General features: G+C 44.0%; 1 protein-coding gene across 2 annotated transcripts in view; it reads left to right on the top strand.

Annotated features, from left to right (window-relative positions):
* Positions 1-10,237, top strand: part of LOC135514470 (solute carrier organic anion transporter family member 5A1-like) — a 33,711-nt gene extending 23,474 nt beyond the window's left edge. Inside the window, exons 7-10 of one of the 2 annotated variants that reach the window (XM_064937951.1) lie at positions 2,467-2,626; positions 3,012-3,253; positions 3,481-3,545; positions 10,167-10,237. In XM_064937951.1, coding sequence (XP_064794023.1) covers positions 2,467-2,626; positions 3,012-3,253; positions 3,481-3,545; positions 10,167-10,210 — 511 coding nt within the window. In that variant the 3' untranslated portion in view covers positions 10,211-10,237. Of the gene's footprint in view, positions 1-2,466; positions 2,627-3,011; positions 3,254-3,480; positions 3,546-4,060; positions 7,698-10,166 lie in introns of those variants that run through there. The other variant, XM_064937950.1, reaches the window with a different exon arrangement.
* Positions 10,238-15,909: the final 5,672 nt, after the last annotated feature.

Genomic DNA, 15,909 nt, shown 5'->3' with positions numbered 1-15,909 from the left:
TCATTGTTTCATAACTTCATTGTGTGAATTGTTTGCGTTTGATGGTTAGTGTATATTACACCCCTATTACCTATACTGTATCACCAGTAGTACATTTACCGTTCATTCCTATCATCTCTAATCTACAATGTTTGTTTGGTTATGGTAATTTCTGTTAATGCATTCAATACATTATTATTCCAGTCTTACCGTTCTAATTGTCGGAGTGGACATTGTTTGCAGAGCGCACAACCTATGCTACACTTGTGAGAAACAAGTTTTGTTTTCTTTCATTCCATTTATGAGTTAATTCAATTACATTTAGTAATTGTCTTTTGTTTGGAGCACTCCTTTCAATTTTAAGGTAAGGACGCGCACCTGATTACGCATAGAAGTAATTTACATAGGCCTAAGGGCTGCCTGGCCTGCACGCAAATGTAGGCATATTAATGTGCCCATTTTGGAGATCTGATTGGCTAAACACACCACCATTCAACGGTGTGCTTTAGGACCATGCGGACGTCTCCGAGGGGTCGGTTTAAAATAACGTGACATCCCCCACACTTATAAAATCAAATTTGCGCCCTTGTCCCAAAGTAATGTTTTCTTCACCTCAAAAAGCAAACATCCATTGTCAAAGCCTACATCGAGGAGCTATTGTCAATTTGAAAAATCTCTATCCAGCTCTATACCTTTTGATAACCACTCAGCGTGAAAGAGAAAAATGTCTTGCTCTGATCCAGTGGAAACGTCATAAAATAGGCCAAACTGGTTACTTCTTATCAGTGCTTGACTTGGACTGGAATAGGGTCTGGTACTCATTTTGGGTGCTGGTGCTATTTGTATTTAGGTGCAGGAGCTCCACAATACTTTTAAGCTAATATTCTATAAGAGGAACAAGAGATCAATTAGTAGAGCATTTGAGGTACTGATACTCCGCTCCAGTGATCTCCTGCCCAAGTCAAGCACTGCTTCTTATCCCTTGCGCAAATAGCCTACAGTTGTGTCTGTCTCGAGCTCACTGGCGCTGGAGACCCTGAGGGCCCAGAATATTTTATACAATGTTGCAAGTTCGTTGCAGACATGCCATGGGTAGCCGATGTGATTTATAGGAGATTGTTTTTTTTAATCAGTATATTTTCTACCTGCAATGTTTTTATTTGTTGGCTTTATGTGGGATATTTTTACATAGTTGGCAATGACAATATAAGTTACTTTTTAGGTTGGTAAGATTTACATTTTACATTTAAGTCATTTGGCAGACGCTCTTATCCAGAGCGACTTACAAATTGGTGAATTCACCTTATGACATCCAGTGGAACAGCCACTTTACAATAGTGCATCTAAATCATTTAAGGGGGGGGTGAGAAGGATTACTTTATCCTATCCTAGGTATTCCTTAAAGAGGTGGGGTTTCAGGTGTCTCCGGAAGGTGGTGATTGACTCCGCTGTCCTGGCGTCGTGAGTCAATCACCACCTTCCGGAGACACCTGAAACCCCACCTCTTTAAGGAATACCTAGGATAGGATAAAGATTGGCATTCCACATGAAAGGTTACCGACTCCTAGTGTAGCCTATTACCGACAACTTTAGGAGAGTAATGGCAGAATCTGAGAAGCCAGCAGGAGGAGGATGGTTGGGTCAGGTTATCTAAATCGCTGGCTCCCTCTTGAGTCGTTTGTCTTATTTCAACAAACAGTAAGCTTAAAGCATCAGACAAGCTCAATGCATATAGTTGATTTTACTAAAACACGTTGGGTGTGTCTATATATGGAAAAATACACGTTTCAAATTGCTCGAAAGAACAGATGACTATCGATCGACAGACAACTTTTTTAGTCTGGGACAGCCTTATGAATGAATCTGATTTTGGTAGATGCCAGGAGAAGGCTAGCTGCCCCAATGCATAGTGCCTACTGGAAAGTTAAGTGTAGGAGGAATAATGGTCTGGGGCTGTTTTTGATTGTTCTGGCTAGGCCCCTTTAGTTCCAGTGAAGGGTAATCTTAACGCTACTGCATACAATGACATTCTAGACAATTCTGTGCTTCCGACTTTGTGGCAACCGTTTGGGGAAGGCCCTGTCCTATTTCCGCGTGACGATACCCCCATGTGCAAAGCGAGGTCCGTAAAGAAATGGTTTGTCGAGATTGGTGTGGAAGAACTTGACATATTAATGCCCATGATTTTTGAATGAGATGTTCAATAAGCAAGTGTACACATGCTAACTGGTGTAATTGCCCCCGGTTGTGAGCAATGTATTTTGGTGCAGCAAATCTCAGTGTAAATGTGACCTTTGAATAGCAGCATGGTAAGATAGTCTTCTTAACATTGTTTAATCAGTCTGAATAAGAATTACGTTGTGATAGTGGAAAATGTCCTACGTTATTTAGCTCTCTTCATCCCCCTCTTTTCTCTCTCCCTCTCCCTGTCTCTCTTCCTACCTCTTTCCCTCTCCCTCTAAATAATCCCTCTCTCACTTTTCTCAGTCCTACTCTGACTATGACCCACCGTAACCTGACTGGAGGGTGTAATGTGAACTGTGGCTGTAAGATCCATGAGTACGCTCCAGTCTGTGGCTCAGACGGCATCACCTACTTCAACCCCTGCCTGGCAGGCTGCAGCAGTGTGGGCAACGACAGCACAGGAGTGAGTCCCTCAGTCACAAATGTAGGGTCGCAAAACGATCGTAACTTTCCCCAAATTCCCAGATTTTCTGCGTATTCCCTCCTGTTTCTAGAAATATTCCAAACAGGATTTCTGCAATACCTGGGCATTTTTGGAAAGTTACCTAAAGCTAGGGCCATGAGTTTTTCCTGGCCATAATGTGAGTTACCTGATCAGAAAAAACAATAGTGTTAGACCCTAGTTAAAGCTTACAGACCATTGAACTAACGTTAACGTGTACATTGGTAGTACTTGAATAACACACTTCTTGTGGTACGCACAGTTGCGCCTTAGAAGTTTACTTCCATAGTACAATAAGATGAGCTCACAATGATGCCTGGTGTTCTGTTCCCTCTCCGTCTCTCAGATCAGGAACTACTCTGACTGTGCGTGTGTCCAGAGCAGGCAGGTCATCACCCCCTCCTCTAACGGCCAAGTCAACCAGCTGCAGCTGGTCATCGTCAAGACCTACCTGAACGAGAATGGCTACGCCGTGTCGGGGAAGTGTGACCGCACCTGCAGCACCCTCATTCCCTTCCTCATCTTCCTCTTCATCGTCACACTCATCACGGCCTGTGCTCAGCCCTCCGCCATCATTGTCACTCTTAGGTATTGACCCAGAATGGACACTGAACAAAACACACTTATCGAAGGAATTGTGAGGTAGTGGTTGTGAGTTCTTGTCATCGGGTTGCAAAATGATGGTAACTTTCTGTGATCCCGGTTGGATGATTTCTAGAATCAGGATGGAATAAAACTTTTCAAGGATTCCCAGGTTATCATCATTTTGCACCTCTATCTTCACCATTTCCTCCCTTCTTCCTCCTCTCCTCAAGGTCCGTAGAAGAGCAGGAGAGACCCTTTGCACTCGGAATGCAGTTTGTCCTCCTCAGGACCCTTGGTGAGTGATGCAGCTTCAGTGAAATACAGAGTTCAATACCGAGAGGTTCTTTTTTAGTGTGTGTCCCTATTTAGTGCCATAGGGCTCTGGTCAGAAGTAGTGCACTATATAGGGATAGGGTCCCATTGGAACATTTGATTCTGGTTCAAAATGTAATTTAAAAAAACCAGTTCCCATTTCATGTCAGAAAATTACTAAGAGGAACTGAACAGTAATCCAAAAAAATTCTCAAAACATGTTCATCTTTGGTTCATCCCCCCCCCTCTTTTATTGCCAATATTCAAAACTTAACGAGGCTAAAAATACAAGGTTTTAAAAATTGAAACGTGTCTTTGGCTAACCTCTGAGTGAGTATGTATCGCTCCTCTGTCCTTGTCTTCCACGTACATCTCCACTTCCACATTGACACCACAAGCATGCTGTGTTAGAGTAGTCTCTCCTCTCTCTCCTCAGCCTACAAACCTACAACCTTCTACTTCTTCTGTATCATAACGGTCTCTCCCCTCTCTCCTCAGCCTACATACCTACTCCCATCTATTTTGGGGCGGTGATCGACACAACCTGTATGCTGTGGCAGCAGGACTGTGGTGTCCACGGCTCCTGCTGGGAGTACGATGTCACTTCCTTCCGCTTCGTCTACTTCGGCCTGGCCGCCAGCCTCAAGTTCATTGGCTTCATCTTCATCTTCCTCACCTGGTACTCCATCAAGTACAAGGAAGAGCGTCTGGAGCGCTGGCTGAAACACCTCTCGCCCATGGACACGGTGAGCGACCTCATCTGCCACGCCGGGGGACACAAGGGACACGCCCGTACCCGCTCCTGTCCCGTTAACATACCACGCAACGAACCTCCCATCATCCCCGTCCTCAACAGGGGCCTCAGCAGCCAGAGCTGCCCGGGGAACAGTCTGAAGAGCCTGAAAGCAACAACCCCGCCGGCCCCTCGCCCTCCCGCTCGCTCTCTGGAACAGGTGTCTGCCCGCGTCTAAGGGCAACTCCTACCGCCCTGCTATCCACAGTCTCTGCAATGTCTGTCTTTCGTACTCTGGGTTCTCACTCGTATGGTATTATAGGATACGTTCACACACACACGCACAAGACGTCACTCAGACAGGCAGCGGTTGGTCAACATGTATACAGGAAGACACTGGGATGGATACCCCAGTTAGCAAATCTTCCCTCGACCTGGTATGTTGGTGTCCTTTTCTCTTTGCTTTGTTTCGGTCATGGGAGAGAATGCATATCATCTCTTTAGAAAAGTGCACCTTCGATACTTCTCGAGAACGATCGTAGTGATGGTATTGTTGCGTGGCGCTAGGTGAAAATGACATGAATAATATCCTCCATTGTTCAGTTTTAGTGTTCATTCTAAGACCTCAGCATGACGAGGTGACTGAGCTAAGCAGCTTGGCCAGCGAGCATAAACTAAATCCTCTACTATGCAAGGTCATTTTCTTTTCCCCTATTATTTAATGGCAAGCTGTATTAAAAGCACACATTGAGCATTGCCTTCCCTTTCCATACAATCTGGAAATGTCATTCAGTATCGCCCCAGACCTGCGTGTAATGATGAGTGGTTGACTTGGAAAATATGTGTCTGGATACGTTTGGAATTGGAACCATTTCTCTGTGGTTACCTCATAGACAGGCCCACAAATATATCCCTCGCCTTAGTTCTATTTCAGACACACTTGGGCTGCATCCTAAATGGTACTCTATTCTCTATATACATGCAGTGCTATACATTTGATAATGGCCTATAGGTCTTTGGTCCAAAGTAGTGAACTACATGGGGAATAGGGTGCCATTTGGGGCATAGGCTAAGTGCACTCATGATGACCCCCCTCAGTGTTGCTTCGTGTGCCATGGTCTTTACAGAACGAAGGCATCTTTTGCTTACCAATCTCTTATTAACATGTCTTGTTTCAGACAAAACTCCTAATTGAAATGTTTACGTCGTCCCAAATGGTACCTTATTCCCTTTATAGTGTGCCACTTTTCACCAGCGAAAGAGTAGTGCGCTACATAGGGAATAAGGTGCCGTTTGGCACAGATACAATATTTTAACCAACCAGACTCCCTGCTGGCTCTGTGGTGGAGCAGAACCAGACCCCCTGCTGGCTCTGTGGTGGAGCAGAACCAGACCCCCTGCTGGCTCTGTGGTGGAGCAGAACCAGACCTCCTGCTGGCTCTGTGATGGAGCAGAACCAGACCCCCTGCTGGCTCTGTGGTGGACCAGACCAGTGCTGCTGGTGCAAAAAGACTCTGCTGTGCTTCCCATGATTAGCTAATCCACACAAACCAACCACTATTTCACATTCGTTAGTCAGTAGTTTAGTAAGTAGCCTCTGTCACCGGCTTTCACCTTCGAGCGAAGACTAGGAGTCTGGCCAGTAGTTTAGATTAGTTCATTAGATCTGTAACTGGATGCCTAGATTATTTGATTTACCAACAGCAGGGCCACTTCTCCTATGTCTTGTGTAACCGATAATAATTATTATAATGTCCAACTACTCACTATGTCTACGATGTCCTACTGAACAACTGTCAAAGTGATATCAATCATGGCTGCTGAGGTTGTTTGTTTTGCCTTTTGGTGAAGTTTCTTTTGTATTTGTATTGTATATTTGTATTAATTGAAAGGAAATCAGACTCATTTCTTAAGCAGTGCTAAATCAAGTTTAGGGCTGGGAGTTACTAACTCCCACAGCTCAGTAATCAATACAATTACATGGACAGAGGCGACCTGATTCTAGATCAGCACTACTTCTCGGAGACTAGTGATACAAACTACCTCTAGCTTATATCACTAGCAACAAGATCGTTGAAACAAGTAGTTAATGGGTGTAACATGCCATTTTGAAGTACATATTGCTATTGGTTTTACAGGATGGTTGAGGACACCTGCTAGTCAGATGTGGTAAGCAATATTGTAGAAATACTCAAATGAAGCTGATGTGTTTCCCCAAGTGAAATAACTAGACAATTATTTGGTGGAATAATCTTAATTTTCAGTTTATTTTAGCACTTAAATATTAGAAGCTAAAATAGCACTGAGCCTGTAAACAATAAATTTCACTACACCTATCCTGTGTATGTGACAATAAAACATCATTTTTACTTACATGATACAATGTGGCTGTTGGTTTAGAGTTAATAGCTTTACAACTATGGGATATTATAACATGTTACCGTTAGTATGGAAAGGTACCATAGCTCTTAATAGTAAAATGACTGACATTGTGAGCTAGAATAACAGTGTAATGCATCCGGTAGTAGTTGTGATAGACATAATTGCTGCATGTAATAATTTTTCAGGACCAGACACTATTATTAATAGAAATAAGTACAATAACTCATAGTCAGACATTCCATTTCATGTGAAAGAAAAAGTAGAATACATAGAGTAAATCAGGTGCAAATTAATCACAATTCTAGCGAGACTACATTTTGCGACAAGAATTCTCCTAACTTTAGTGTTATTGAATCTGTTAGTGAAAGGCTACAGTATTATGTTTCTCAGTGCCTACTTTTCCTACTAATTGATTGAAGTTGAGATGTTGCTGATTCTGAAATGCTCTTGACTTCATGTAATGGAACTCAATGATAAGGCTGACTTTGGACTGTGAAGAATTTGACTCTAGGATTTTTGGTTGACTTGCTGCCATCATTAGACCTATTCAGCCTATACTGTACCTATAGTACCAGGATGTTTGTTGCAGAATTCTGGTACTCTTGTGATCCTCACCGTGAAACCTACTGTTCCTCTGGAGCTAGGAGAGAGGAGCTCTCACTCTTACCGCCCCGTGTAGTGCTGTTTATCAGTCTTGGCATAAAATAAGGATTTGACCTGGATGTTACCGTACGGACAATTTCGGGTAGATTGTAGATTTCTGTTCTTTTTTCTTTCTTTGTTTTTTTGTTGCAGTATTATATTTATTTAATTTCAAATGACAGTGTTTTAATTACAAATTAATGCCTATGCTATATGGTTGACATCATAAGAAAGAAAATGTACATTGTTTGTGGACACACTGTTTACAAATTCCTTCGATACTTGACATCTGTCAATTAAAATTCTGAAAAATAAATATTGAATTGAATCGCGATTTTTGGTCAAGAAGTGCTTGTTGGAGCAGGAAATAAACATGTAACATGATTAAAACTGGTCATGGGTGTGTTCCAAATGCTACCCTAATCCCGACACAATGCACTACTTTTTACCTATGGGCCCTCTTGAAAAGTAGGGCAGTGTTTCCCAACTCCAGTTCTCCCTGGTGTTCCCACAACAGTAAACATTTTTGTTGTAGCCCTGGACAAACTCACCTGATTCAAAGAATCATCCCGCCCTCAATGTGTTGAATCAGTTTGTCACGGGCTACAACAAAAAATGTGTACTGTTGTGGGTAGTGGGGGACTGGAGTTGGGGACCACTGATATAGGGTGCCATTTGGTATGCAAACATTGTGTGGCACTGTGGACTGTCTTCTTCCATTGACCCTGACAGGTAAGGAGGCTGTACTCAAGGTGGCAGAGTAGGGATGTAATACTGTATGAAGGATGCATTTTTCCTACACTGAACCAAAAATATAAATTCAACATGCAACAATTTCACTGAGTTACAGTTCATATAAGGAAATCAGTCAATTGAAATAAATCCATTAGGCCCTAATCCCACTGTTTCCAAATGCAAACATTAGGGAAGATGCTGTTAACTGCTCCTTCTATCTGGTTATAGCATTTGTGGCACAAATCCATTTCAAGTCTTGGTATCAATATTAGAAACTTTCACCCATGTCCAAATCATCTCCAAGGGACTTTGAGCTACACAATCCATTTGAAATACTTTAGGATGATTTGGACGTGATGTCCTAGCCAGCTCTGCAAGGGTGAGTAAAATGGTCAGAGTGAGGTGTTCTCTCACTTGTGTGTGGCAGCAGGACCGTGTGTGCCATGAGAGTGAAAAGCTCTGAATTTACGAACGCCCAGAGTGCACTGGCTCTCCAGATTGAATTTACGAACACACTCGAAGTCTAGTCTTGTCATTTGTTATGCTAACAAGCTAGCAAAAAGTTGCATAGCAATAACATCAACTTCCGGTAGACAGGCGAATCTCTAGTACACTCAACTGAAATGATACCCTTTGTTTACAGTATACTAAAATGAACTAATAGTATATGATGGAGTATATACTATGTTAGTATGGGTATTTGAACACAGCTCTGTTGTATTCGGCACGTGACAAATACAATTTGATTTGATGTTGCATTTATATATTTTTTCAGTATAGTTACCATTGTCTTGCATTGGATTTGTGCCACACATGCTAAAAATATAGCGTTTGAAACAGTGGCCAGATAAACAAAACCAAAGCATTGATTGTTGTCATATCTAGTCTATAGACTTCTTACAGGGTAAGGAAACAAATGTCATTTTGCTATTTGGGTGAACTATATCATATTCAATGGGAGTTATCTTTTATTTGATAGATGGTTAATTATGTTAGGCTACCATTGACAAAGAGCTGTGAGTGATGTGGCTCAAGAAAGGTAATGTGAGCTGGACTGCTCAGTGGCAATGGGACAAGAGTTTGCTGATCGAAACTAAACAGGGGATGTATAAGAAATAACACCCTATTTCTTATAAAATACACTACTTGAACCAGAGGCCTATGGGCCCTGGTACCATGAACTAAGGAAACTGGTCAAAAATAGTGCACTATAAAGGAAACGGATGCCATTTGGGACGTAACCATAAGTTACTGACAAAATGGAAGGGTGTTTGGTAGCCCAATATTAGACCTCTGAATTATTTCATTTTGACAATGTTTTGTTCTAGCTTTCCGTGCGCACGCTTCCTTTTCTTCCTGTCTGGGGCAGCACAGCTAACAGACAGGTGTGAACCACAGACAAATGTGTGCGCGAAGCGAAAACCACTTTTCACTTAATAGCAGCAACAGCACCATCTAGTGGTAAGACCTGGTAATATATAAGGATGTATTATGGCACATAAACCAAACAACAACAATGACTCCTTTCTCTGAACAGGGGGAAAAAGCTTTTGGCAAACCAAATGTTGAGTACTATTTTAATTAATATAATATAAATTAAAATGGCCAATTTGTGTGTAATCAATTAGTTAATTATCCAGAGATCCAATTATATATATATTTTTGCAGCCGGAATACTTAAAGTTGAAGTCGGAAGTTTACATACACTTAGGTTGGAGTCATTAAAACTTATTTTTCAACCACTCCACAAATTTCTTGTTGCCAAAACTGTAGTTTAAGTCGGTTAGGACATCTACTTAGTAATTTTTCCAACAATTGTTTACAGACAGATTATTTCAGTTATTATTCACTGTATCACAATTCCAGTGGGTCAGAAGTTTACATACAGTCGTGGCCAAAAGTTTTGAGAATGACACAAATATACATTTTCTCAAAGTTTGCTGACTCAGTTTGTATGATGGCAATTTGCATATACTCTAGAATGTTATGAAGAGTGATCAGATGAATTGCAAAGTCCCTCTTTGCCATTCAAATGAACTGAATCCCCCAAAAACATTTCCACTGAATTTCAGCCTTGCCACAATCATGTCCGTGATTCTCTCGTTAACACAGGTGTGAGTGTTGACGTGGACAAGGAGATCACCCTGTCATGCTGAGTTCGAATAACAGACTGGAAGCTTCAAAATGAGGTTGGTGCTTGGAATCATTGTTCTTCCTCTGTCAGCCACGGTTACCTACAAGGAAACACGTGGCGTCATCATTGCTTAGCACAAAAGTGTTTCACAGGCAAGGATGCTTCCAGTAAGATTGCACCTAAATCAACTATTTATCAGATCATCAAGAACTTCAAGGAGAGCGGTTCAATTGTTGTGAAGAAGGCTTCGGGACACCCAAGAAAGTCCAGCAAGCGCCAGGACTGTCTCCTAAAGTTGATTCAGCTGCGTGATCGGGGCGCCACCAGTACCGAGCTTGCTCGTGAATGGCAGCAGGCAGGTGTGAGTGCATCTGCACACACAGTGAGGTGAAGACTTTTGGAGGATGGCCTGGTGTCAAGAAGGGCAGCAAAGAAGCCACTTCTCTCCAGGAAAAACACCAGGGACAGACTGATATTCTGCAAAAGGTACAGGGATTGGACTGCTGAGGACTGGGGTAAAGTCATTTTCTCTGATGAATCCTCTTTCCGATTGTTTGGGGCATCCAGAAAAAAAGCTTGTCCGGAGAAGACAAGGTGAGCGCTACCATCAGTCCTGTGTCCTGCCAACAGTAAAGCATCCTGAGACCATTCATGTGTGGGGTTGCTTCTCAGCCAACAGAGTGGGCTCACTCACAATTTTGCCTAACACAGCCATGAATAAAGAATGGTACCAACACATCCTCCGAGAGCAACTTCTCCCAACCATCACGGAACAGTTTGGTGACGAACAATGCCTTTTCCAGCAATGATGGAGCACCTTGCCATAATGCAAAAGTGATAACAAAGTGGCTCGGGGAACAAAACATTGATATTTTGGGTCCATGGCCAGGAAACTCCCCAGACCTTAATCCCATTAAGAAAAAAAAACAAAGGTCTCTGATCTTTTCTATATACTTTATATCTGGTTTTAATCATCCTAGTTTACACTGAAAACATTTTACCATCTTGAAAATTATTTTAAAAAACACCATTATTTTTCTCCCTTTTCTACTGTTTGGAAAAACACTCAGGCGACCCACCCAATACTTCTCTATGTAGACAAAACCCTGATTCCCAGGCGACTTCATTATCTGCATGGAGTGTTCAGTTCGGCAGGATCTTCTATGAAGGTCAAGGGCAGGAATTTATAGTCGTGGAGGACATGGGCTAATTTGACAAAGTGCTCATGCCTTCATGTAATGAAGCTCTCTACTGCTGGGGTATTACATTGGCTGTTGGTATATTGACCTTGATTATTGCTCATGTGGCAAGAGCAGCATCATACGGGTCCACGAGGGGCCAATAACATTCTCTCTTTCTGTTTTCAGAGGAAATTAAAGAAGAAACAGAGAAACTGACAATTTTGAGATATAGTGTGTGTATGAAATGTAATCTGTAGTCAATATTGTCAAGGTTTGTTTTTGATGTGTCTCATTTTCTTGTTTTTGTCTTCTCCTCCAATCCCTTGGTTGTGATTGGTTAATAGACAGATGGGCCAGTGAACTGAAGCTCAGTGACCCACACATCTCCCACTGCCTTCTGTCACACCTGAGCTCTCACAGGTCCTAGTCACCACCCCAGACCCCAGGCTGAAACACTGACCAGGCACACTCCCAAGTGATTCAAAATTGCATTTTGTCCCTTATGTGCAATATATAGGGAAAAGGGTGCCATTTAAGACACACACACTATAGCACAGCAGTCTATTAAGCTTTAGTCACTCCTCACTTAATGTTAAAAACAAAACTCTTTCTTTTTTTTCTGTCAAATGTGCATTGGGGAAATTAACACCTCTCGAGTCTGAGATAAGATGCAAATAAAGTGTATTTAAAAAAAGCTTATCTGCTTCATAGCTGGCCTAATTCAAGTTTCAGGAAATGAGAGGGAGGAAGGAGCCGAGACGAGGAGTGGGATAAAGAAGAGTAACTCAGTATTGATGGTCAGTATCCCCCAGCTAACTGACAATGGCTACATCCTGATTCTCTACCGTTCTCCCGAGGTGTGCACTTGTTCACTCCCCCTCATGGATTTGAAAGCATTGGGTCGCTGTAAGCTTTGGCTGTTGGGAGTTTCCACCATTTTTCCATTGGAGGCAGTGTTCAAGTGCACACTTCGGGAGAAGTGTAGAGAATCGGAATGCACCAAGTGTGTTTGTGACAGTGTCCACAATGCCGACACTGGTACTCCTCCCCTGACCTCCTCCCGACCTCTCTAACCTTCTCTGCAGACTGCACGCAACTCCACTTCCAGCTGCCTACCTGAATGAATCACAGCAATGCTGATGTTTACAGAGGACCTCAGGAGCATCAATATGACTGCAGCATTGAGGACTATTGGGGGCAGTTGGCCATTGCCAAGGCACAAACGTTTCCTATGAGATGGTTGAATTGCTCAGACATGTTTGTTTGGCCTAATGTTTTAACCATTTAGCTGTCACTCTGTATTCCCCCTCAGTCCCCCTCCTGGAGACAACAATGCTGATTCCAGTGCTCTACCATCGGTCAAGTCCAAGGATACCGTGATAGAAGCAGACAAGTACTTCCTGCCATTTGAGTTAGCCTGCCAGTCTAAATGTCCTCGCATCGTCATCACATCTCTAGATTGTTCACAGGTCAGTAGCAGGTAACACACACACACACACACACACACACACACACACACACACACACACACGTTCAGTAAACATACAGTTGAAGTCGGAAGTTTACATACACCTTAGCCAAATAAACTCAGTTTTTCACAATTCCTGACATTTAATCTGAGTAAAAATCCCCTGTCTTAGGTCAGTTAGGATCACCACTTTATTTTAAGAATATGAAAAGTCAGAATAATAGGAGAGAGAGTAATTTATTTCAGCTTTTACTTATTTCATCACATTCCCAGTGGGTCAGAAGTTTATATACACTCAATTAGTATTTGATAGCATTGCCTTTACATTTTTTAACTTGGGTCAAACGTTTCGGGAACACTTCCAAAAGCTTCCCACAATAAGTTGGGTGAATTTTGGCCCATTCCCCCTGACAGAGCTGGTGTAACTGAGTCAGGTTACTAGGCCTCCTTGCTCGCACACACTTTTTCAGTTCTGCCGTCAAATTTTGTATAGGATTGAGGTCAAGGCTTTGTGATGACCACTCCAATACCTTGACTTTGTTGTCCATTTTGCCACAACTTCGGAAGTATGCTTGGGGTCCTTGCCCATTTGGAAGAGCCATTTGCGACCAAGCTGATGTCTTGAGATGTTGCTTCAATATATCCACATAATTTTCCATCCTCATGATGCCATCTATTTTGTGAAGTGCACCAGTCCCTCCTGCAGCAAAGCACCCCCACAACATGATGCTGCCACCCCCAAGCTTCACGGTTGAGATGGTGTTCTTTGGCTTGCAAGCCTCCCCCTTTCCTCCAAACATAACGATGGTCATTATGGTCAAACAGTTCTATTTTTGTTTCATCAGACCAGAGGACATTTCTCCAAAAAGTATGATCTTTATGTTTATGGTGTTTATACTTGCATACTATTGTTTGTACAGATGAACGTGGTACCTTCAGGTGTTTTGAAATTGCTCCCAAGGATGAACCAGACTTGTGGAGGTGTACAATATTTTTCTGAGGTCATGGGTGATTCCTTTTGACTATCCCATGATGTCAAGCAAAGAGGCACAGAGTTTGAAGGTAGGCCTTGAAATACATTCACAGGTACACCTCCAATTGACTCAAATGATGTCAATTAGCCTATCAGAAGCTTCTAAAGCCATGACATCCTTTTCTTGAATGTTCCAAGTTGTTTAAAGGCACAGTCAACTTAGTGTTTGTAAACTTCTGACCCACTGGAATTGTGATACAGTGAAATAATCTGTCTGTAAACACCTTTTGGACAAATTCCTTGTGTCATGGACAAAGTAGATGTCCTAACCAACTTGCCAAAACTATAGTTTGTTAACAAGACATTTGTGGAGTGGTGGAAATAACAAGGTTTAATGACTCCAACCTAAGTGTATGTAAATTTCACACTTCAACTGTATGTCTAATCTTGGCAAATGGCAGTTATTAAAGTTCTACAGTATTTTTCTGGATTATTGTATCATAATCGGTTAAGGTAAAGTTTATCCTCACTTTTGTTTCTCCAGAAACTCATTGCTTATGGCCACCTCACTGGAAACGCTCCAGACAACACGACACCTGGAAAGAGGTTAATCAATAGAATCATCGAGACCATATGTGGCTGCTTTCAAGGGCCTCAGACAGACGAAGGTGTTCAGCTGCAGATTATAAAGGTGTGTGGTCTATGAGCTCTCCTCCTGTCTGTGTGACAGACAGACCAGCCCCAGCCTGCCTCTCCTCTCCTCCTGTCTGTGTGACAGACAGACAGACCAGCCCCAGCATGCCTCTCCTCTCCTCCTGTCTGTGTGACAGACAGACAGACCAGCCCCAGCATGCCTCTCCTCTCCTCCTGTCTGTGTGACAGACAGACCAGCCCCAGCCTGCCTCCCCTCCCCTCCTGTCTGTGTGACAGACAGACCAGCCCCAGCCTGCCTCTCCTCTCCTCCTGTCTGTGTGACAGACAGACCATCCCCAGCCTGCCTCCCTCCCCCTCCTGTCTGTGTGACAGACAGACCAGCCCCAGCCTGCCTCTCCTCTCCTCCTGTCTGTGTGACAGACAGACCAGCCCCAGCCTGCCTCTCCTCTCCTCCTGTCTGTGTGACAGACAGACCATCCCCAGCCTGCCTCTCCTCTCCTCCTGTCTGTGTGACAGACAGACCATCCCCAGCCTGCCTCTCCTCTCCTCCTGTCTGTGTGACAGACAGACCAGCCCCAGCCTGCCTCTCCTCTCCTCCTGTCTGTGTGACAGACAGACCATCCCCAGCCTGCCTCTCCTCCTGTCTGTGTGACAGACAGACAGACCAGCCCCAGCATGCCTCCCTGTCTGTGTGACAGACAGACAGACCATCCCCAGCATGCCTCCCCTCCCCTCCTGTCTGTGTGACAGACAGACCAGCCCCAGCATGCCTCCCCTCTCCTCCTGTCTGTGTGACAGACAGACCAGCCCCTCCTCTCCTCCTGACAGACTCCCCAGCCTGCCTCTCCTCCTGTCTGTGTGACAGACAGACCAGACAGACAGACCAGCCCCAGCCTGCCTCTCCTCTCCTCCTGTCTGTGTGACAGACAGACAGACCAGCCCCAGCCTGCCTCTCCTCTCCTCCTGTCTGTGTGAGACAGACAGACCACCCCAGCATGCCTCCCCTCCTCCCTGTCTGTGTGACAGACAGACCAGCCCCAGCCTGCCTCCCTCTCCTCCTGTCTGTGTGACAGACAGACCAGCCCCAGCATGCCTCCCCTCTCCTCCTGTCTGTGTGACAGACAGACCAGCCCCAGCCTGCCTCTCCTCTCCTCCTGTCTGTGTGACAGACAGACAGACCAGCCCCAGCCTGCCTCTCCTCTCCTCCTGTCTGTGTGACAGACAGACCAGCCCCAGCATGCCTCCCCTCTCCTCCTGTCTGTGTGACAGACAGACTAGCCCCAGCCTGCCTCTCCTCTCCTCCTGTCTGTGTGACAGACAGACCAGCCCCAGCCTGCCTCTCCTCTCCTCCTGTCTGTGTGACAGACAGACCAGCCCCAGCCTGCCTCTCCTCTCCTCCTGTCTGTGTGACAGACAGACAGACCAGCCCCAGCCTCTGTCTGTGT

This window comes from Oncorhynchus masou, chromosome 3, assembly GCF_036934945.1.
Source record: "Oncorhynchus masou masou isolate Uvic2021 chromosome 3, UVic_Omas_1.1, whole genome shotgun sequence".
Taxonomy (NCBI): domain Eukaryota; kingdom Metazoa; phylum Chordata; class Actinopteri; order Salmoniformes; family Salmonidae; genus Oncorhynchus; species Oncorhynchus masou.
The sequence above is the reverse complement of the archived record's forward strand: the minus strand, read 5'-3'. Positions and strand labels throughout refer to the sequence as shown.